This window comes from Aedes aegypti, chromosome 1, assembly GCF_002204515.2.
Source record: "Aedes aegypti strain LVP_AGWG chromosome 1, AaegL5.0 Primary Assembly, whole genome shotgun sequence".
Taxonomy (NCBI): Eukaryota; Metazoa; Arthropoda; class Insecta; order Diptera; family Culicidae; genus Aedes; species Aedes aegypti.
The window spans coordinates 94,052,696-94,077,407 of NC_035107.1; the positions used below are offsets into that span (position 1 = coordinate 94,052,696).

General features: G+C 38.9%; 2 protein-coding genes across 2 annotated transcripts in view; one reads left to right on the forward strand and one right to left on the reverse strand.

Annotated features, from left to right (window-relative positions):
- LOC5570596 (serine protease 42) overlaps positions 1-21,028 on the reverse strand; it is a 37,367-nt gene extending 16,339 nt beyond the window's left edge. The window contains exons 1-2 of the mRNA XM_021842905.1: positions 20,678-21,028; positions 3,266-3,390 (exon numbers count right to left, since the gene is read on the reverse strand). Of these exons, the coding sequence (XP_021698597.1) occupies positions 3,266-3,390; positions 20,678-20,839 (287 nt within the window). The 5' untranslated portion in view covers positions 20,840-21,028. The remainder of the gene's footprint in view (positions 1-3,265; positions 3,391-20,677) is intronic.
- LOC5576864 (mitochondrial import inner membrane translocase subunit TIM44) lies at positions 1,179-3,210 on the forward strand. The gene is made up of 3 exons (XM_001662911.2): positions 1,179-1,372; positions 1,499-1,597; positions 1,679-3,210. Exons 1-3 carry the CDS (start codon positions 1,370-1,372, stop codon positions 2,876-2,878), a joined length of 1,302 nt encoding a protein of 433 aa, XP_001662961.1. The 5' UTR covers positions 1,179-1,369; the 3' UTR covers positions 2,879-3,210.
- Positions 21,029-24,712: the final 3,684 nt, after the last annotated feature.

Consider the following 24,712-nt stretch of genomic DNA (forward strand, 5'->3'; position numbering starts at 1 on the left):
AGAATCTCAGTGGATTTTCAAGAAGTCCTCTAGCACCACAACTAATTTATACTAATATATACAACTCAATGCATAATTATAAATTGCGTTGAGCTGAGTGATTTGTACGCCATCCAGTTTGGGGGCGGATTGCCGGTATCGAAGTGGATTAAAAACAATTCTAAGAAAGCGTGTGGAAGATAAGTATGAACTGCGCAGAATACATTAGACTGATTAAAATTTACCATTGCTGCGCACTTCTAAAAGCATTTAATTTTTATTTTGTTTGCAATATTTTTTCACGCAACGTTTGATAATAGCAGAACGACAATGATCATCAGTTGATTTTCCCCTACAGAATCGCAACAATACGCTGCGTGAACTGTTGGAGCAGCAAGATGAAATATCTTATAAAATTTTGGCCGGTACGCTGATCGTACTGTGCAAAAGGATAGGACAAGAAACGGCCAAGGAATGATTCCGCTACCGAAATTACTTGAGCTGTACGCTGCTGAGAAGTACAGCTGATTTCATAACATCGGTAACGCCTGCTGTACAAATCAAATGAAGCTGTCACTTTTCCGTACGGAAAAATGTGCCGCTCAATTGTTCCGCATGTAAATAAAAGTGATATTTCGCTCATACTGGATCAACTGTCAAAATTACTTTGGTAAAAAAGAGAAATTTTACTTGAGCGCTTTACGTTTTTAGGTACATACTACGCATTAGTGATCGTCGTGATCGACGGCGAAGTTCATTTAACTATTTGAGGGGAAAACAACTATCGAAGCGTCAAATTTTAACTTTAAGTAAATATTGTGCTCTGCAAGATAAATCCACGTAATGCGATTATCTGAAAATGTCGATATACCGTCGCAGTGATAATGAAAATCACCAAATGTTTCAGATTGGGCAAATTTAAAACATTTGTGTCCTTGAAGGACGAAAAAAATGCAAGCCTACTTGAATTTTGACGTTGCGTTTGAATTGCGCGCATATCTTCTGCGCGTTACCGCCGCCGCTGGATGTGGATTTAATACAAGCGCCGCAATAAAACGGTGAAACGGTTCACAGCATGAGTGTACGGCCCATCATGCCCCAGCCTCCCTGCTTTTCAACCGCTCATTCAAAAAGTTTGCGTTTCTCACAGTACTGCCAACCCAAATGCCACCTGACGTTTCACGCTGTCAAATCTTCTTCTCCGTCGTCTGTCACGTACGGCCGTCGGTGCTGCTTGTTCGAATCGAATGTTGTGTAAAAGTGTGTCGCAAGTTTTTAGTTTCGCGTCGTAAAATGAAGTTTTACTAAACTAATTCGGTTGTTAAGTGCTTAAAAGTATTTCACAACTTGTCTTCACCAGAGGGGGTTTCATTTACGGCAAATTTCAATAATGGTAAGTGGGGGAATCGTCGGTTAACTGAAGCCGAATGCCGCCGACCTTGACTCATGCGGTTCCGGATCGATGAGATTGATAATCGATGGCGAAATACTTATGGTTATTTTGCATCTTGTCTTGCAGCAACGACTGAGTAAAGCGGGAAGGATTGCCTGCCTGTACCGAACCGGTGCGGTTCAGGTCAATTCTCGCTGGGAAAATGCGGCACTCCAATGCACAGCGGTAAGTTTTGATGGGGCTGTGAAGATTGTGATGTAATCATCGGAGGAACTGTTTTATGACGGGTTTATTTGTGCCTTACAGTGCTATTCGACACGCCGACCGGGATTCTTCTCCCAGGTCCTGGACAACATCAAGTCAGAAATGGAGAAGAACAAAGAGATGAAGGAAAATTTGAAAAAGTTCCGAGAGGAAGCGCAGAAGCTGGAGGAGTCCGACGCGCTGAAGGCCGCGAGGCAAAAGTTCAACACCGTGGAATCGGAAGCCTCCAAGAGCAGTGAAGTGCTGAAGGGCAACCTGGACAAAATTCGGGGGAAGGTTACGGAAGTGCTGGACGAAGCTTCCAAGACAGATATTGCCAAAAAGGCAGGGAAGATTGGCGAGGAGTTGGGAAAAACTGCCCGAGGAATGGGAGAAACGATAGCCGAGAAGGGTCAAGAGCTGGGAAAGACGGGTGCTTTCAAGGGAATTTCGGAAGCCACGAAAGCCGTGAGGCAGGAAATCGACAGTCAAGGCATTTCGGCTCGAGTCTATCGGGCTCCGGAAAGACTAAGGAAGCGAGTCGAAGTCACCATGGCCGATGCAAATCGAGTCTTCGAGGCGAACACGGAAGCACTGGGAATGGAACTGCACAAGGACAGCAAATTCTACCAAAGTTGGGAAAATTTCAAGAACAACAACGCCGCCGTCAATAAGGTTCTGTCGTGGAAGATGCAGTACGACGAATCGGAAAATCCTGTGATCCGAGCTTCCCGATTGCTAACGGACAAAGTCAGCGATGTGATGGGAAATCTCTTCTCCAAAACCGAACTTTCGGAAACGCTCACGGAAATCTGCAAAATCGACCCGAACTTCGACCAGAAGCAATTCCTCCGGGACTGCGAGAACGACATCATCCCGAACATTCTGGAAGCGATGATCCGCGGGGATTTGGAAGTCCTCAAAGACTGGTGCTTCGAAAGCACGTACAACATCATCGCCACACCGATTTCCCAGGCGCAGAAACTCGGCTACTACCTCGATTCCAAAGTGCTCGACATCGAAAACGTCGACCTGGCCATGGGCAAAGTGATGGAACAGGGCCCGGTGTTGATCATCACCTTCCAGACGCAGCAGATCATGTGCGTGAGGGACAGCAAGGGGAACGTCGTCGAGGGCGATCCGGAAAAGGTGATGCGATGCAACTACGTGTGGGTTCTCTGTCGGGATCCGAACGATCTGAACCCGAAGTCCGCCTGGCGGTTAATGGAACTGCAGGCGAACAGTACCGAGCAGTTTGTGTAGACGGTGGAGGATAGAGGTCGAATCGAACGAATCGAAACACAAATTTTAACGCGGACGGTTGTTCCTTAGGTTGGTCCGCGGCTCGAATCGACGAAATTGAGGCCGCAAAGACGCGCTTTCGACTGGTTTACATTGTTTTAAGTCGCAAGCAGGTCACAAAAGGCGAGCGGATGACGATTTCGAGCATTGAGGGGTCCTTACGTACATGTTGATAAGTATATTTTAAGTTACTAAGTTTTAGTCAAGAGAGAGAGAGCGCCATAGGCAAGGAATCGGTGCGCAGGATGATGAGTCATGTGAAAATAGCGAAACAACTCCCAACAATTGAAATAGGTATCACTATCAATGCTTAAATCAGTTTGATGACAGCCTTTATTTGAATCTTACCTTGCTCGTTCTCCAGTGATGGTGGTTCGGCAAAGATTGCTGGGCACACAGATGCAGTCTGGCGAATCGTCCGCTCCATTCGTGTAGGTGTTCCCCGATAGACGGATGGAATCGATTTCGGTGTCCTGGTTGAAAGAGATTAGCGCAAAAATGTTATATTGTTAAAATCGAAATTCTTCGCATGGCGTGTTTGGTAGAAAATTTATTATAGGGGAATATGGTCCAATTCGGACCTAGTAACAATATTTTGGCCATATCTTTTTAGCACGATGAACGGCATGAAAATTTTTATGTTTTCGTGAAAGCGCGTTTCAGCGCGCACATTTTTCTCTCAGAGTGTTTTGTGATAGCTCCTACCAGGACATGACTAGAACCAACTTCTTGAAAAGGTCCGAATTGGACCAACCCTGTTCCAATTCGAACCCCCCATGTTCTAATTCGGACCACCCTATATTTTATCTCAATGTGTGAGAAATTTCAAACTAATTCGAGTCAGAACAAGCTCAAGTGAAATATGAATTTCATTAAAAAATATATCAGAAACTTGTTCAAATTTGGGTACAGTCAACTTTTCCTGGCTCCGTGTATGGGAGCTATCGAGATAAAGCACACATATTTTCAAATTTTAGAGCTTTTTTATTTTGATAGAATACATTCGAAAAAGTCATTTCAACTTTGAATATTGTAAAATTTTGAACACATTGAAACTTTGCTCTGAAATATCTGGTTGAAAAGGTGAACTTGTATGGGAAACTTAAATAGCAACAAACAGACTCGAAGTCTCGGAAAATAAAGTTGGAGAAGTATCGACTTATATTTATGGATTAAGGTGATTATAGAACGAAGCCAAACTTTCGAATTTTCAAGACTGGAGAATCTGACGACAGTTCGCGTTGAAAATCAATCAAATTACTTGCTTGCTGAGGGTGACCAATGGGATAAATTCTCAACGCGGAGAACTGTTTGGTTCTCAAGTCTTGTGCTCTTGAAAATTTGAGCTATGGCGTCTTAAAGTACATTCTATCGAGTTAGGGAACAAAAACACAGAATATCGAGTAGGGGAAAGTTGACTGTATTGTTCTCAGTGCTCGAAAACGTTTTTTGTAACGTATTTTTAACAATTTGGATACGGCTTGGCTGTGGTTTTGATGGAGATGCTTTTCAAGTAGATGATTTATTGATTCCTCTATTTTTGGTGATCTATTGTATTTCTTAATTTTTGTCGAAGCCTTTTCCTTGACCGCAAAAGAAGCACCATCGATCAATGTTGCAACTTTTGTGATTTTCTGTCGTGAAGACTTTCACGGGGTTGAACTCTTGGAATAGACTGAGGGTTCGTTGATAATCAAGAGGTCCGTATTGAACCATGACAAAAGGTCCGGATTGGACCAGCACACATCTAGTGATTTTCAAACTAGTTTGAGCACAAACAGTGCATAGACATATCAAAACCATATGGTCAGATGAAAGCTTAGGCAAGTAGGCAAAAAAGCCGTCTTGAAAATTTTCTTCTTGGGATTTCTCAACTGCTTAAAGTACTCCACAAAGTATTCCGTCTTGGTTGTCTTTAGAAGTTGCACCAGAAATGCCTTCGGACATTTTTTTTTTTTCAATAAAATAGTTTATTTTCAAATTATCTACTAAGTACAATGAGTTGATTATAACATATACATGTAATGCTTGAAATGTTTTTCAAATAGTCGTTTGCTATTCCATCGTATTACACTTATACGGGATTTTAATTCTTCGAGTGTTCCGTCACTATACTTATTTAAACAATATTTCATAGTTTCTATTATCAACCAAAGCGCTGCTTTATATTTACAATTTCGGTAACCTATTCTGCATGACAACAAATCTGTTGCATCTTTCAAATTAATTTTAAATTTATTTTTAATTACTCTATTTAACGAAGTCCAAATACTTGCTGATCCTACACAATTCTTGATTCTATGATCAACAGTATCGATTATTCCACAAGAATCGCAAGTTGGTGAATCAATCCCTCTCACTTTGTGACGGAATAGTTTTGATTTGCATGGAACTAAATCTCGTAGAACCATGAAAAGTGTTGATCTTGAATCACTTGAAACGAAGTTATGATTAACATTTTCATAGATGTTCTCCCACACGATATGTGGCGTTTTTTCTTGCTGCTTAATAGTTATGTTCATATCATTAATCAATTTATCTTATATGTGTTTACTTGAATTGATATTACTCTCTTTTAGCTCAATTGCAAAATTAATCCACTCACGCGTAGTTCTTGATAATTTTCTGTTGTTGTTTTGTTCCATCATAAACTTGTCATATGTACGAGTTTTCGTATTACAGAGTATATTTTTTTTACAAAAAGTGCTTTTGTCTTGGATTCTACATCGATCAAAGCTAGACCTCCTTTGTTCTCTGGTGCATAGAGCTCTTTTCTTTCAACTCGATAGAATAATCCTTTCCACAGGAAACTACCGCACTTTTTTTTCTAATTATTGCAATATGCTTATTTTCTGGGGGAAACAGTTGAGCAACGTATCATAATTTGGATAGGATGTAGGTATTCAAAGTCCAAACTTTTTGAATTAAATTCAGTCTTCTGGTAAAATTTATAGCAAGACTGTAATTGATATTTTTAATCAATTCATCGTAATTAACTTCGATCATTTTTTGATAATTTTCATAGAAGTAAACACCCAAAAATCCTTGAGATTCTTGGATTTGTTGTGGTCCAAGTGGGCAATTGTTCAGTCGCAAAAATTGTGATTTTGAGAAATTTATTTTAATTTTGGAATAAATACTGTAGTAATTTATCAGTTCCAAAGTAGAGCTAAATTCAGCATCGTTTCTTATAAAAATATTGAGATCATCTGCGTATGCTATGATTCTAATAAAAACATCGTCGATAAGTATTCCTTTGATATTTTTACTTAAACTCATCAAAAGCGGCTCGATATACAGTGCGAACAATGCCATGCTTAATGGACATCCTTGCCTCACAGACTTTCCTATCGGAAACGAATTTGTAAAAAACCCGTTGAACAAAACTTTCGAAGTTGCGTTTTTGTATAATTTTTTTAAACAATCAATAAAAATAGTTGGGAAATTAAACTTTTGCAATATAATCCATAGAAACTCGTGGTCTACTCTGTCGAAGGCCTTTTCTAGGTCAACAGAGAGAATTATTCCTTTGAATTTTTTACTTTTGTTCGCTTTCACAATTACATTACGAAGTAAGGTCAAATTTTGAATGCAAGAACTGTCTTCTACACATGCCGATTGTCCCGCTCCTAAGAGTCTCATGAGTCTCATGAATCTCTTGTTTCAAAATTGAGGGATTTGAAGTATTTTCACCATTTACGTTCAACTTCATCAATCTAGATGGTGAAGATCGGTTGATAAAAGACGTGACTTGGAAAAAAGATAGCTTTTCGTCATTGTGCAAAGAATTAGCTTTCAATTTACTCCGAAACCTATTAAGCCTGCTTTGCTCTAGATCCATTAATTTCGATTTTGCAATGTTTAGCTCATCAGTGACGTCGATGTTGATGGCTTGATATTGAACTGCATCATTGAAACATTTATAATAAAAACTTTTCAGGCTATTGATTTGTCGATTCAAATTGAACGATTCATTTTTAAAAAACCTTCTGATCCCATTTTTTAAATCATTGTTCCACCAAAACCTCAAATTGTGGAATGAATTTCTGTTTTTCAAATTCGCATAATAAGTTACAAATTTTTTTTTTATGTCTTCATCACCTAAAAGATTTGAATTCATTCGCCAATATCCTCTGCCATAAAAGTTAATCTGGTTGATGTCTTTCACAGAAGCTGTTAAAATCACACTGTGGTGGTCGGAGAATGGAACAGCCACCGTATCAATTTTTTTTACCTGCTCGATAAAATTCTTGGAACCGTAGAATCGATCTAATCTAGATTTTGAATCTCCTCTAACAAATGTGAAAGTTCGCCCGTTTCCTTTTAATAGTTGAACATCGAATAAATCTAACTCGTTAACTAACTTTTTCAAGCCATTGCACAGGTTTTTCACAGAACTTGATGAGTCGCTTTTGTCAATAATACAATTAAAATCACCCAGAATGATATTCTCCTTGAACTCTCCCAAGTGAATCAAAATTTCATGAGTGAACAGGGTTTCCCTCTCTTTCTTAAACTTGGAACCTGAGTGCGCATACACGTTTATAAAATTCACTCCGTCTATAACACAGGAGATCATACGACCATTAGTGTGCATAACTACATTTGAAAATTCGATATTTGATCGTACTAGTATACCCGTTCCTTTCCCGTCTGTACTGATGTTGATTAACGCTCTGTGTGTTGGTATAAAGGTGAAGTTTTCAAAAGCTACCTCTTGCATGAAAATAACGTCCAAGTCGTTATTCCACACGAACTCTTTGAAAAGATGTTTGACTTTAGTGCTTATTGCATTCAAATTTACAGTGGCCATCTTTCTAATGTATGACATGGTCACTAACAAATCAGATGGAAGCTAGGCGAAGATCAAATCTGCGAGAAAATCGAAAACTGAGAGATACTAGTGCGAGAAGGCATACTGCAAAGGTTAACAAATGTGAAGAACAAACAGTTATCACATCGGGAGAAACCCGTTTCCCACTCTACTTCATTTGCCGTGAGTTACTCCTAGAACTGCGGCGTGAGTTACTTCGAGATCGAATACCAGGCACCTCCATTGAATTTTTTTTCTTCCTACCTCGTCCCTTTCTGCTTACTACTTCCATGTCCGAGCTATCGTTTTCAGACGTGGACAATGGTCCCCGTTTCAAACTGTTCTCCTCCTGGCCGGAGCACGATACACCGCTTGTCTTTGACGGTTCGTTTGCTCTGCCACTCTCCGGTGTTTCACCATTCGTCTCTCCTACACTCATCGACGCTGCCTGTTCCTTTGTTGCGGTTTCGGCCTCTGCCGATGGAGCCTCTCGTGCGCTTGGATGCTGTGGAACGCTGAGCACCGTCATCGAAGTTGGTGCGGTATTTACACTGCCGCTGAGCCCTCTCGCGATCCTCAAATTGGCCGTCACCTGACTGTAGAGTCTGCTGTTGACCGATCCCGATGAACCGGCATCTCTGCAATCTGCCAGCTTAGGGCAATCTGATTTGTTGTGACCTTCTGCTTTGCAGAAGAAGCATCTGTTCTTCAGTCCATCATAGTATAATCGGATACGGAAGTGGCCAATGTAAAGGTTTGCCGGTATTTCCTTCTCTATTTCCATATGCACACCTCTCACTCCGCTAAAAACAGGGTATTCATAGTCGGTTGGGTACTTCTCACGCACGTGTTGTCTGATTATGCCAAATAGCCCTAGCACCGCTGCAATGTCCTTATCATCCGCTTCAGGGGGTAGATTGAACATCCGTGTGTACTTAAATTGCCGGGTGGCCATCTCAAGCTGAACCTTGGTCTTTTCACCATCCGCATACTGGAACCAATATTGATCCTCCATCGCACTACTGAATCTGTTGAAGCTTGTTTCGTCGATAAATTTCACGTAAAACCGTTGGTCATTTTCGTCCTTATACACTGAATGCACGTCAGTTGCTGGAATTTTCAGCACTCGCATCATGAACCGTAAAACATCCAGGTGAATTGGCATCTTTGCACCTTGCGAAAAAGCAAGTTTCAACGTGTTCTTTCTGGTTTCCATTTTTATTTATTCGATGAATAGATTCCGCTTGAACAATAAACAAAAAAAAAATCACACAAAGTGTGAGCAACTGTTTAATACTTGACCAGCACTCTCGAGTACGTGTTCACTCAACGGCGTCCGAGTATAAACTGACATTCATACCAGTATTTTCTTTATTTATTTTTAAATTCTATGAATTCAACTAGAAGGTACTTCAAGGACACATCGAGAAATTACTCCAGGTATTCCTCCACAAGTTTATCTCTGTCGTAAATCTACTCTTCAATTTTATCCGTCTAACTCTGAAACAAAACACAATTCTAAAGAAGTTGATGCGAATGTTATTTCGAACACGTCCGTTCGTCTTGAAAACTATCCAAAGAATCCCTCACTTCAGATCAATGTGGTGGATTAGTAAAATCCATCACATTGACTTCAGATCACACGCTCGCAGCAACCACCTGACCTCGTGCTTTCTCTCTTTAACTAGAGAACCGTATATATTTGTCTTCCTCCAACGCACTATAACGTTCTTTTTCATTTCTTCACATTTATCTTTAGTTATATAGACTATCAGTGATGACAAATACGTCCAAATAAACCGTCATAAATGCATAATTTTTTTTTACTCGATGGCATTTTTTATTTTTTTTTTCTTTCACTGACTTTGTTATATATACGGTAACACTGTTAACTGAAGAAATCCCTTGTGGAATCATTGACGAAACTTTAGAAGAAAAGTTGGAAGAGTCTCTGGAGGAATCCTTGAAGAAATTTCTAGAAAATTTCAAGGTGAAATCTTTGAAGGAATAACTGGAATCCCTGCTGCTCTTAATTATTTAGCGCTAAAATTTCTTTAGAGCAATTCTTTAAAAAAAATCCTGAAGGAGTTAAAGGAATTCTGTGGAGGAATCCCTGAAAAAGAGGGTCCCTCCGGGATTTCTTAGAAGAATCCATAGAGAATTCCTGAAAAAGTCTCAGGTGTACCCTTTCGACAATATCTAAAATATTTCATGGTGAAATTTTTGAAGAAATTCTCTGAAAGATTTACTGCATTCTCTGGACGAGTGTTCAAAAAAAAAAAAAAAAAATGGTGAGGGGGTTGTGTACAAGACACGACCGCATGACGTTAACTACGCCAAGTGATTTTCTGCATTTGAATTTTAGTCACCGACACGAATGCCAAATGAATGGTAAAGTGTCGCTAATAAATAATAATAATAATAATAATTTTAGTCGATTGTCATAGTTGCAGCCTTTTAGTTCAAACTCTAACATAATATCGTAACGGTCGCAACATTTTGGATTTTAAAATGACACCCAGTATATTGCCGTAAAACGTACTTAACGTAAAAAAATCATTGAATCATTTCCTGTTGAAATGTTCCTAAAGAAATTCGTTGAACTCGTTGAAGGGCTTTCCGGGGTAATTCTTGAGCAAATCATAGAATAATGCTGGAGGAATGCTTTGAAAAATTGAAGAAAGAATTCCTGGAGGAATCTTTTGTGGAACTTTGAATGCATCTCTTGGAGAATTCTCGGAGGAATCCTTGAAGAAATTTCTAGAAATTGAACTCAGATATTTGTCCAGGTGACTTCGAAGGAATTACTGAAATGCCTGAAATATTTCTAGAAATCGCTGTAGGAGTTTCAGACGGAAATCTGTGGAGGAAACGCTTTGAGAATTCTTCGAAGAAATCTTTGGAAGAATTACTTGATGTTTCTTTAGAGGAACTTCTGGAAAATATCTTAAATATTTCTTGGAAAAATATTTTAAGGAAAACCTCGGAGAATGTACTGTAATCCCTGGAGAAGTTTTCGAAAATTACTGTGACTTATTACCTGGGAAACGTTACTAAAGAAATTCTTTTATAAATATCTGAAGGAGCTCTTGGAGGAATTCCTGAAGGAATCCTTGGACAAATTGCTGTAGGAATATTTTTGAGGACATTTTTAGAGCAATTGAAAAATGGAAATATTGCAGATAAAATTCTTGAAGGAATCCTTGGAAGAAATCTAGAGGAATTGCTCGAGAAATTGTCTGGAATAACCCGTTGAGAAATTTCTGGAAACTATATGAGAAGGCCGGCTCCAGAGGCACGTTCCCCGCCATTTGGGAGATTTGTGCCATCAATCTTTGAAAGAATTGCTGAAATCCTTGAAGGAGTTTTCGAAAGAATCTCTGAATTATTTCTTGGCGAATTTTCCCTAGAGAAATTCATTAAGGGGTCGTCCATAAATGACGTAGCTTTTTAGGGGAGAGGGGGGTCTTCACGAATTTGTGACGAAGTGTGACGAGGGGGAGGGAGGGGTCCTAGCTAGTGGACGTAGCATTTTGAATCAAGTCCGTAAAATGAGAGGCGCTAAAAAATTGCATACAATTATTTTTTATGAAACTTCTTTTTTTTTACTTATAAACTTGGGTTATAAAATTATGATTAAGCTTCAAATCATTCATATGACAAGATTGAAAAAATATCTATGGAACTTTAGATTTTTTTTTATAAATGCAATCAAACAGATGTTTTGAAGCTTTAAATAATTATGTGAATATTATATTATATTCGTGTCCAAATTAAAAAATTTATAAATAAACAAAATAAGTTTAATGAATTGATTAAAAATCAATGCTCTAACTACTTGGAGTACATTTTTTTTGAGTATCTAAATTATGTTAGAGGTAAAATTTTCGGAAAATTACTGTAAACTCAAAGAATTTCTGAATTATTTGGCGCCGAAATTTGCCTAGATAAATTCCTTGGGAAGTCCCTCGAGGATTTTCTGGAGAAATTGCGGAAGGAAACCTTAGTAGAACCCTTGAGGAATCATTGAATGAATTCCTGGTTGAATCTGTGGAGAAATTTCTGGAGAAGTCTCTGCATGTATCCTTGGAGGTATTTGTGGAAAATATCCGAATTATTTCTTGGTGAAATCTTTGAAGAAATCCTCCAAAGAAACACTGGAGTATTCAAAGAAGTTATCAATAATATCTCTGAATTATTTCCTGGCAAGTGGAGTTCTTTGTAGAACGAATTTCTGGAGGAATCTCTAGTGGGACTCTGGAAGAATTCCAGGTGCTTAGAGAGATCCCTGGAGGAAACCGTAGAGAAATTTCTGGAAAATATCCGAACTATGTCTAGGTGGAATCTGTGAAATCCTTGGAATTGATTAAAAAAAATCTCTGAATTGTTTCGTGGTGGAATTTTCCACCACAAATTCCTTGAAAAATATTCATTAAGAAATCCTTGAAGGAGTTTCTGAAAAAAAGGCATTCTTTGGAGAAACAGCAGGAGGAATCTATGGTGGAACCTGAAGGAGTTCCTTTGAGAATTCTCGGGAGAATTTCAGGAGGACTCTGTTGAAGAAGTCTTAGAATAGTCTTTGGAAGTGTCATTGGATGAACTCTTGTTTTTATTTAAAAACACGAAAGAGCATGCAACTACTTTAGTTATTTTTCCCGCTCAAATGTCGGCTACTTATATCATATTTAAACTTTAATTTGATAATAGGGTCCATAAATGAATCATTAAAAAAACTTACTCCTGGATTTGATTCGAGAATTTCATACAGGAATTCCTCCGGGAACTTCAAGAATTACCCCGGGGATATCAAGCATGAACTACTTGATGATAAATCTTCGAGCTGTTTAGTGGAATACCTATAAGGAGATGAAAAAAAATAGTACTTTACCATTTGATTCCACTTGATTTTGTATCATATGAGAGATACGCGTATTTCGACCTCAACTGTAGGACCGTCTTCAGTGTCGGGTACTAGACTCGACTCGACACTGAAAACGGACTTACAGTTGAGGTCGAAATACGCGTATCTGTCAAAGGATACACACTCTAATGGAATTAAATGATATAGTACTAAATAGACCATTTCCGTGAAAAAAATTTAATGGATTATATGCTTTCTGTCAATTTACTGAACAAACTTTCCCAAGGAACCCATATGTTTTGAAGCCCCCAACTATTGAAAAACAGTAAAAAACTGGCGGCACGACATTACACCCCACGGTCTCCTACAATTTATTTCTCTCCGATTTTTATCAGACCCCTGTTTCTCCTATGATTTTTGTCTCCACGTTGTGGTGAATATTTGATCAGCTGATTGTGGTCAATCATGAGAGATACCTTTATTTATGTTCTTATCCGCCACTTCCACCGTGGCTGGAATCAACAAAACAATTCAGGAAACCATCTTGGTGCTGCTGCTGGTCGTCAATGTTTTTAACTTCGGTTCCACCACCGGAATTTTAAGGTTGACTGTGCGCGCAAATAATATTATTTCCCCGTTAGTAATATTACTCCCCGAGCACTTTCCATCGTCATTGTTCTACTAATTTGATGAAGAGATCCAGCACGACGAAATCTTTCACGACAACGGTGGGTATCCTTTTTATTACTATCGCCTGTGGCTGCTGTGGTGCTCCGCTTCGATATGAAAATGGTCCTGCTATCTTCCGCGGTTGGCTGAGGGTGGCGAAAAGAGTTTCGCTAATCCGGAAGATCACCGCTGATCGAGAATGCAAGAGATTCTTGATTGGTTCGTTCGGGAAGACCTTTTCTTTTTTCTTCTTGGCATTAACGTTCCCAATGGGACAGAGCCTGGTTCTCAGCTTAGTGCTCTTATGAGCACTTCCAGAGTTATTAACTGAGAGCTTTCTTTGCCAAGCTTGCCATTTTTGCATTCGTATATCGTGTGGCCATTACGATTATACGCTGAAGTCAAGGAAATTCCCATTACGAAAAGATCCTGGATCCTGGGGAATCGAACCCAGACATCTTCAGCATGGCTTTGCTTTGTAGCCGTGGACTCTAACCAATTGGGCGGAAAGACCTATTAGAGTGGTTAAACGGGGGAGTATGTATGATCTATTGGCCATATGGTTCCGGAAAAGTTTGACGACGTCAGCAGCAGATATAAAACGGTAATTGCTATCCGTTGTGAGTCTCAGACCGCTCAGACCATTTTGTCGTGTCGTCGTGTGCTTGATTTGACATTGACATTTTGTTGTGTCTACAAACACTCAACGCAGGGGTGAGATTGATTGAGGAAAAATCTCCACTTTGTTTACCCACAGGGTTGAAACAACTGTGCCGCACTTCTCAAAATGTGGTGAATTCTCTAGTTTTCAAAAAATTATAATAAAATCAGGAGTGCATATAAATTAGATCTGAAAGCGACAAAAATCATTAAAAACAATCGTCTTTCGAATAAAAATATAAAAATAGGGGGTAAGGTCTGACGGAAATGGTCTATTCGGTTTTTTCATCTACTTATGAACTACTTGTTTCCAAGAATTCCTTCGGGGATTTCAATTATTCCTCCGGAGATACAATTTTCTTGAAGTTCATGGGGGAAAATCCCGGAGGAATTCTTTGACAAAAAAAAAAAAGGATCTAGAGAATTTTTTGGAGAAAATCGCCAGAGGAGTTTCTGGAGGATATACTCGAAGGAATTCCAGGATGATATCCCCGGAGAAACTGAACGAAATCTCCAGAAGTATTTCTGATGTTTATTGTGGTGCTCTGCGATATTATAGATGGCTACATTGAATTGTTACGCTTGACAATGCTATATGAACCTTGTCACGAAAGGGTACAAACCTTGACACAGGTTGAAATTAACAACTATTGAGTGTTATATAGTTAGAGTGTATTGAGTGACAGACAGACGATAGCTGCCGAGTTCCGGTACTTCCGGAATAGTTTGTGGTGTGTAAAAGAACCGGAATGGTGGAATACCACATGTATAATATACCACATTCTTTCCCTCCTCTACTCTTCTGTTACGACACTATACAATGCATCTACTTCAAGTATTTCATTTGTGATCCCTCAAAGTTTTTCAAATAGTTTCCCTATGACTAACTCCTGAATATTCCTTAGCAATCAGTTCTCTAGAATCCATAATTTTCTGAAAGTTGTTTGTAAGCAATCTCCATAAATTCCTTGGAGTATTTAGATGAATTATGAAGAAATTTTAGAAACTCTTTCATACATATATCGAAATCTGAATGAATTTTTGAAGCCATTTAAAAAAATGCGATATTAATAGAATTCGCGAAGCAATTCAAGGAGATAAACCAGTAAATATCTGTAAAGATAAGATGCGCAAGATTTCTCTATTTGATTCCTTCAATTCCAATAACCCCTACGAGAGTTCTTTCTGGAGTTACTATGCAGATATTTCAATATTTTTGTTTGATTTTCAACATTTTCAGAAATTGTTCCAATATTTCAAGAAAATCTTCAGGAATCACTCCAGCCATTTTTCGATAGATTTCTTCAGTAAATACTTCAGAAGATTTTCCAGAGATTATTAGGAAAAGTTATCTACAATGTCTCAATAACCTCCTTCAGGGTTTCCTAATGAAGAAATTTCCCAACTATCGCTACACACATTTCTTCAGTAATTCTGCTCGAGGTATATCATGGATATAATATTAATGTGGGTGCCGTTCGTTGATTAAAAAAAAAACTCTTAGTTAGTTTAATACTAATTTTAGATTGGTTTGAGGTAGCAGATAGAAAAATAAGTTACTGTCTGCGTTTTCAGTGTTGTTTTAAACACGACATGTAGTTTTGTGTAGGGCCGACGTTCCCTTAGTAGACAGTCCCCTATAGTCACAGTAGTGGCTTTTTTATCTCTATTAACGAGATTTTTAGCCCTGTGATCTGTACCAACGGCTTTACTTTCTTTCTAAAGGAAGTCGTCACTATAAATTTATTTTGTATAATAAGTGACTATCTTGGGGTTCTTGGCGTGAGAGGCGTGTGTTCAAACCACTTCACCTGCAGGTCCGTCCTCGTCTACTAGTGGCTTTTTATGACCCTTTTTGGTATAAATCGTTGCAAAATATTTTTTGACATGAAGGTTAGGAAATACTAACCTAATTACTATTGATTCACAGCTCGATTATGTTAAAAAAATGATCAAAATAAAAATCTTCGATCAAAATTAAGCTCATTTGTACCTATAATTGGCCTACCTTCAGGGTGACCGAATATTATGCGTACAAACTTTGAAGGCATGTATCTAAGCAACCATTGACAATAAGTTTGACACATTTCTGATGTCGAATATTTGTGAAATCAAGCTAAATATGTTGAGTGGTTAGCTAAAACGTCGTCGTGCAAAAGTTTGGGTTCACTCCCTGAAAAACATACAAAAGTGTTTTGTCCATATCTCTGCGATTGCACGTTCAATTGAAACTCTCTATGGCGCATCCAAAAAGCAATGAGTTTTTCTTACTTCGTAGGAATTTTTCTAAAAACATTTTTTGAATTTTGCAAACTCAATTTTTACTTAAAGTTGTGACTTTTTTGTACCAAAAACACAATGAAAAAACATGGCGATCTTCCTCAGCATTGGATCGACCAAAATTATAAATCAATGTGTCATTAGAATCGTAATCTTATATTCTTTAAGGCGGCGTCCATTTATTACGTAACGCAAACATTGGAAATTTTTGACCCCCTCCCCCCCCTCCGTAACCTTTTTCTGTACGAAAAATTTCAAATTTTTGTATGAACCGTAACGTTGAGCCTACTCCCTTCTCCCCCTAGAGCGTTACGTAATTTGTGGATGCGGCCTAAAGAGCACTCAAGAAATTTTGGCAGAGAAATCTGAAAACTATTCAAAATCAATGAAACACTTGAATGACAGTCATCGTACAAAAATTGGGTTCACCTTTTACTATAATGAATGTATCGTGCGAATCTATGACAAAAGTTCGAAAGGAAAGAAGGTCGAAACACAAAAGGTCTAAAGGACAAAAGGTCCAAGGACAAAACGGAAGGATCAAAAGGTCGAGAATATTTTTTCAAAGAAGGAAAAATTTCCCACTTTCACCTTTTGTCCTTTCGACGTTTTGTCTTTCGACCTTTTGTTCATAAACCGTATCGTGCAAAAGTTTGGGTTCATCTGGTTTGAGATTTGACAAAATGTTCGTTCTTTTTTTTAGCAAAATAAAGGCCGTAATTGGTGGTTGTTGATAGTTCATCCCATGCTTTAGAATCAGGTGGTTTTGCACTAACATTGCTAAAAAAAAGTATCTGCATACTTTGGACTATGAGGACTGAGTGTTGCTACTTTGAAATTGCAAGCTGCAATTCCAACATGGCTGCCAAAACGAATTATGAACCACTTAGCCTTAAGTTCCTACTCTATAGAGCTCTGCACTATTTTGATTTTGTATAGTGATTTTGTATGGGGTTTTGAAGTTTAGTGGCCTTGTTGTTTACAAATTTTATGTGAGAGTGAAAAAGAGAGGGGGTGGGTACCAAGATGTGTGTATTGTACTCTGTAGTCAGAGAAATGAACCCGCCTTGCCACGAACTGTTATGGTTCACGAACTGTTACACTCTCCAAATATGGTTCTATCAGCTTATTCGGATCAAATTGAAAACACTGATACAGGGCTGCCAGATACAGTATTGGACATAACATTTGCAACTTTTTCGATTTTCCATACAAAATGATCAACTTTGGTAAGCTATATCTCGGTTATTTATGGACCGATTTGAATGAAATTTTGGCAGAAGATCAGACATTACTTGAATTGCAACATATATTTTTGAGTGATTTTTCCAATCACAAGTTCAAGAGCAGTAACGGTTTGACTAAAGTGAATTTTTTGACGATTTTTTATAAATGACATAACTAAACACGTTGAAGAAATAGCTTCATAGTATCTTCTGCAAAATTGTAGATTTTAACGAGATGAACAAGTTTGCTGAAGACAGTTTTTGTGTGGGGCTATCAGATTTTGAGATAAATAGTTTAGAATTTTTCGTCGAAAATTACATTTTAGTTAAACCGTTATAACTTATAAACCCGTGATTGGAAATAATATTCAAAAATATATGTTGAAATTCAAGTTATATCTGATGTTCTGTGAAAATTTCATTCGAATTGGTCCATAAATAACTGAGATCTAGCATACCAAAGTTGGTCATTTTGTATGGAAAATCGAAAAAGTTGCAAATGTTTTGTCCAATACTGTATTCAACACAAGCAAGTATAAGGTATTGTGAATGAGTGTAAATTATATATGCATATAAGTAATCATTTATTTCAGACTTTCTTTTGACCGTCAGGCTAAAGCAGGCTAAAAGTAGCTTTCTGTACATTTCATAGTATAAGATTCAAACCATTGGATGTGGATGTTTTAGACTGCGGAAACATGCGCAACCTAATGATTTTTAGTGTCAAAAAGGTGTAAAATATGATAGATAAAAATATTGTCTTTTGGAGATAGTTATGAAAATCAAAACATATGCATACGATGTCTCCAGCAAAGTTGTTTATTTCAAAATTACTAGCAACTTTCCCGAACAAAGTTTTTTTTTTTAAATTCATGAATACGAAAAAAAGAATTTCGTTCGTACTTTTAGGTGGATCAATCACCAAATTTACACCTTCATAAAATAGTGAGTATTTTATAGAAAAACTTTCTCGAAGACACTACATAAATCGTGTTTTTTAGGTCGAAACAATTTCGATCACGTTTCTTCGGTGACGGCTACAGTGTGCCATGGTTAAAAACTTGCAGCATGCGACAATCGACCTTACGATTGTCAATTGCGAATGCTTACCGGTGCGGCTATCGATGCGGTTGAATTGAGAAGGAACAAACCGCATATAAAAAGCTTTCATGATTAGATAATCATCATGGGGATAGTAAATTTGAAAACATGTTCGATGTTCGTATAACTTCACCGTTCCTTTCAGTGTACCTATCTTGAGACAAAATTTCATTAAAATAAAAAAAAGTTATTTTTTAAATTCTGAAAATCATTTTTTTTTTCGTGTAGGCCACAAATAAGATTTTTGGCAGTTTTTTTCTATAAAAATTTATTCAATTATTTACAAGTCATCCATGCAACACTTTTTGTAGGAGTTGCCATATTTTAATTACATTATGTTGAAAAAAAAAATCAGGTAGAAAATTTGATCCTTTCCAAAAGATAGTCCAGATAAATTTTGTAAAAAGTTAATCATGCAATAAGTGGTTTACTAATTCAAGATCTACACATCCACAAAATTCTATTGGAATCTGAGCGGGTGCTGCCAGCTCGGAATACGATTTGGCGCAAAATGGTTTAAATGCGAATATATAGTCAATATAGTGCTTATTTAATGCCTGTATGCATCAGGTTTAGAAGCATCAATGATGCAGTAATAAGGTTTATATGCGGTGGAAGTGCTGTTAGGCGTGTCTGCATTTGTAGTGCTTTTATGATGCCTCTATGCATCTATGATGCTGATTGAAGGCTTATATCACTGCTTATGGTTTAAAAATTGGGGGGGGGGGTCTGTAGCCTTGAGGTTACGCTTCCGCTTCATAAGCGGAAGGTCATGGGTTCGATTCCCAGCCCCTCCACAAAAAAAAAACCGTCCAGCCACCAGAAGACGCCTCACGGAGCACAATCCATCCTCCGTCAGTATCAGATGGTGACTGAGACAAACTGACCCTCTTCGCAGGCAGCTAGCCTCACTAATAGCAGAGCTCTCTCCTACCTGCTCGGTGTGAGAGTAAAAGAGTAGGAGAGAGTGAAACTAGATGTAAATATAGATAAGTTGAAAATAGATCTGTATCGATAAAGCAGCTACAGATCAACTGAGTCCGGCACAGTAGTGGCCACGAGCACGGAGTGCCTAATAATATTAAAAAAAAAAAAAAAAAAAAATGGTTTAAAAATTAAAAAATATCATAAAAGGGTACAATAGGAAATTACGTTTTGGTCTGTTTTTAGTTGAGTATACTGAAAATTTCTACTATTTCAAAGCTTTTTTTCTTAATTAAGTTTTTTGTCCATCGGAAATAAATAAAATAATTTTTAGACGATTGTCTTGCTTTTTTTATCCTCATACAATTTGTATGGAATGAGAAATTGCTGAAAAAACTTTAAACTCGTTTTTTTTTTGTCAAAAGCAGAGTAATTTCATTCCCCTTCAATATTCAAATTAATGCATTTATCAGTTTGTTCCCCATAAAATCCGTCGAAATTTTTTACCGTACGCTGAACATTAAGATGCAGTTGCAAATGTAAAAATATTTTTCATTGATTTTTTTCAACTTCTTTCTAATTTGCCCCTGATTGTATATACTTTCAGCTACAATTTGACTGAAGTCAATAGTTATTCTTTAACAAATGTTTGAACTCAAAATGAGCGGAATCTGGTGCACTTATGGTATCATGATCAGTGATGTACCTACGAATACATAAAAGGCAACTTTGGCTCAGAAAGCTCGCAGTTCCTAGAATATTCCCAGTGGGAACGTAATACCAAGAAGAAGAAGAAGAAGTGGTCATGGCGTTGTATTTTCTACAACAGTGATGACAAAAACCTCGCTTATCGTATATAGGCACATAGTGGTTATTCGCCAGACCATCGGAAGGTTTTGTGTTGGAACTTTTTGATCACCGACATTGTATGACTTTCATAATTTATAATTGCTCATAAATGTTTTTTTTTCTCAACTAAACTAACTTCAAACAGTTGCAAACTGCATGTTTTTCCTCGAACTTTCGGGGGGACTCCCGTTCAGAACAATAACACTCGGTCAGCACCTTCATCCTTATCGCTCGACGTAATTAATCGTCATGCTCGGATCTCACTGCAAGGCGTCTCGTCAATACAAGAGATGTCAATGAATCACTATCACTAAGCTTTCCGCAAAACAGCCATAAGGAAGCGCGATCGATCGGAAGATCGATCTGTTCTTACTCACATTATTCACCACCGTAGATTTCACATCCTTTTCCTGTCGGATCTGTTCCGCTTTTTTCAGCAGATCGGTATTCATCCACCAAAAACTTCCGTCAAACTGTGCTTGGACCAATAAACCGAGTAGAATTTGCCACCCGATAAACACCAACAGGGATAGCTTCATTTTATTGTCATAAATCTTCTAACGGTCACTTCCGGTAGTTATCAACGTGCGCGCGCAATTTATCGATCACGATCGCACTCCGAAATCGAACAATTTCCGCAAAAGCGAATCTTCCTGCTCGTAGCGTCTATCTGCGCAATCGTACAAACAAGTAGCCGCGAGTCCGACGGTCAACTGAGTGCACAGCATAAGAGGATTGCAAAATTTATTAACTATAGCTATCAAATTCGCTTCCGAAGATCGATCCTCCGGCGTTCGCGCGGATGCATTCCAGCCGTCGTTGCGCGATCATCGCTCGCGAGTCGCGCATGTGTGTTGGTTTTAGTGCGACGCACAGAGGAGTGACTAGAGCAAATTCGTGGTCATAATTTAATGCTAGAAAAGAATTATATTTTTGATCCGGCTATATTTTAAGCAGCTCTCTTTTTGGCGACTTAGTGACTATTTTAATACAAGTCTATGAAAAGTTTCTGTTATTAAATATAATAGATAAAAAAATAAGATAGACTTTAAAGTCACTGTTTTTCTTATTATGCCTGCAAAAAAAAAAAATCTAGTGTCACTAGAGAAACCTTCGGTGACAAATACGCAACGAAGGAAAAGCTTCATGAACTCATCTATTGATTTTTCTGGAGCAGAGGTTTTCAGGCTTTGGACTCGTGGATCAATTTTTGGAATTGAACTGTTGTTCATTATTGCGAATCCGTTTGAAATCCGCAATATTCGACACTCGATTCCATAACTGCAACGAAAACCACGTGTTCGATATTGAGTAAATTGAATCACCCTAATGATCGGCCGAAGATTCGGAAGTTTTCGTTTTTTTTCACACCATCTCTGTACTGATCTTATACCATATATTTTGGATAGCCAGAAACTTAAAGAATTAGTCGAATTAGTTCAAACCAAAAGCATCTAACGTGTTATTTCGAACAAATAAATCAGTGAGCCAATAAATCGCAGAAGCTAAAGTTTAAACCCTAGTTCGACGAGTAAGTGTTTGTCGCAAATCCGAACACCGCGAATTAGGTGTTTTGTTAGTTACGTCCTTATATTTTTGTATTTAATTTCAAAACAGTTGATTCTAATCTAAAAATATATGTTTTATATGATTTAGCAAGATACATCATTTCAAGTAATCGAAACAATTTGAAATTCAAATAAAACTGTAATTAGTTTTCCGTCAAAACTTCGAAATTAGTTGATACAAACGACAAAACTGCTGTTTAAATTTTGTTTGCAATTTTTCATCGTAACCATGAAAACCTTACGCCAATCTGTCATGAAACGGCCTACTTTGCTGCACTGAATTATACAGTGTGATAATAGTCATTACACAACTGAAACCAGTGCTGTAATGATTCATTACGCAACGCTTTCTCATTACGCAACTGTTTTGAGTTGCGTAATAAATTACACACAACATTTTTCAGAAATTGCAAAAATTATGAAGAATGCATTCCGATATGGTTTCTGGTACCCTCAAGTGGTCTGCTACGAAATAAATGTTGTCCACAACTCGTTGCACAACTCGATTTTTACAGCACTCGACGTAATTATCCAACTCGGCAAGCCTCGTTGCCGACTAGTGCTGTCAAAATCATCATTCTGCAAATTGATTTAAATATGTTGTTGCAATATCATCAACCATAAGATCTCACGCTAACGCGAAGATGAATTGAAGCCACTTCTCAAAATTTAAAAAGCGCCAATTTTGAGACCTAACCAGTGCCATTCGCCAAAGTTTTGATGGATTAGTCACAATCAGCGAGTAACCAATCGATCGAATTTTTTGCTTAAATGGTTGTTCTCTAGAAACAAGATTTGTGCTTTAGAAAATTTAAGATTTGTTTAGTACACATGTTCAATATAATTTGTAGAGTATTTCTAAATAAAAAGTTGAGATATTTGAGACCATAGGCTAAGGCTTCATGGAACATCAAGTGCTCTGGAGAGTATGATCTGAAACCGCTCTAGAGGCTTCTCCTAGAATACTTAGAGGAACTCCTCCAGGGATCCCTCCAAAACTCCTTTAGAGATTCTTTAACCTAACCTCCCAGAATATTTTGCTTACAGGAACTTCTCCATAATTTGTGCTGGGAAATCTTTAAGCAGTCCAACGTTACTGCCTGTACTAATATCCTCAGGGATGACTCTAAAACTTTTACCAGGATTTACTCCAGTCATTTGTCCACTAACTCTTCCACCATTTTTTTTCGGTTTTCACTCTAGGAGATCTTTTTTTTTGCTTTTGCTTTTGCTTCTGCAAACCTTGAGCGTCTGTACTCCATGTTAGGAGCGGCTCACAACAGCGTCTGTTCCCCATGTCAGGGGCGGCTGATTATCGTCCGAGTGCCAGAGAAGGACTCTAAGCTAAACTGCGCACTATGGTCCTCCGAACATTTAGGGGGAATGGTCCTCCGGAAATCTAGGGGGTTGGTGTCAGGCCCTGCAAGCCAGCCGTAAAAAAATCAAGCAACGAATAATCAACGAGAGAATACGAACCGGGACAATCGGTGAAGACCACAGCGACGTAAAGGGACTAGCGATTGGAAGCTCGGTACGTGGAACTGTAAATCTCTCAACTTCATCGGGAGCACACGCATACTCGCCGACGTGCTGAAGGACCGTGGATTCGGCATCGTAGCGTTGCAGGAAGTGTGTTGGAAGGGATCAATGGTGCGAACGTTTAGAGGTAACCATACCATCTCCCAGAGCTGCGGCAATACACATGAGCTGGGAACAGCTTTTATAGTGATGGGTGATATGCAGAGGCGCGTGATCGGGTGGTGGCCGATCAATGAGAAAATGTGCAAGTTGAGGATCAAAGGCCGGTTCTTCAACTTCAGCATTATAAACGTGCACAGCCCTCACTCCGGAAGCACTGATGATGATAAAGACGCTTTTTACGCGCAGCTTGAACGCGAGTACGACAGTTGCCCAAGCCACGACGTCAAAATCATCATAGGAGATCTAAACGCTCAGGTTGGCCAGGAGGAGGAATTCAGACCGACGATTGGAAAGTTCAGCGCCCACCGGCTGACGAACGAAAACGGCCTACGACTAATTGATTTTGCCGCCTCCAAGAATATGGCCATTCGTAGCACCTACTTCCAGCACAGCCTTCCGTACCGATACACCTGGAGATCACCACAGCAGACAGAATCGCAAATCGACCACGTTCTGATTGATGGTCGGCACTTCTCCGACATTATCGACGTCAGGACCTATCGTGGCGCTAACATCGACTCCGACCACTATCTGGTGATGGTCAAACTGCGCCCAAAACTCTCCGTCGTTAACAACGTACGGTACCGACGGCCGCCCCGGTATGACCTAGAGCGGCTCAAGCAACCGGATGTCGCAGCGGCATACGCGCAGCAACTCGAGGCTGCATTACCGGAAGAGGGTGAGCTGGACGAAGCCCCTCTTGAGGACTGCTGGAGAACAGTAAAAGTAGCCATCAACGATGCAGCTGAGAGCAACGTTGGGTACGTGGGACGGAGTCGACGGAACGATTGGTTCGACGAGGAGTGCCAGGAGGTTTTGAAGGAGAAGAATGCAGCGCGGGCGGTCATGCTGCAGCAAGGGACCCGGCAGAACGTGGAACGCTATAAACGGAAACGGCAACAGCAGACCCGCCTCTTTCGGGAGAAAAAACGCCGCCTGGAGGAGACGGAGTGCGAGGAGATGAAACAGCTGTGCCGGTCTCAGGAAACGCGTAGGTTCTATCAGAAGCTCAACGCATCCCGCAACGGCTTCGTGCCGCATGCCGATATGTGCAGGGATAAGGATGGGAGCATTCTGACGGACGAGCGTGAGGTAATCGAAAGGTGGAAGCAGCACTTCGACGAGCACCTGAATGGTGCTGAG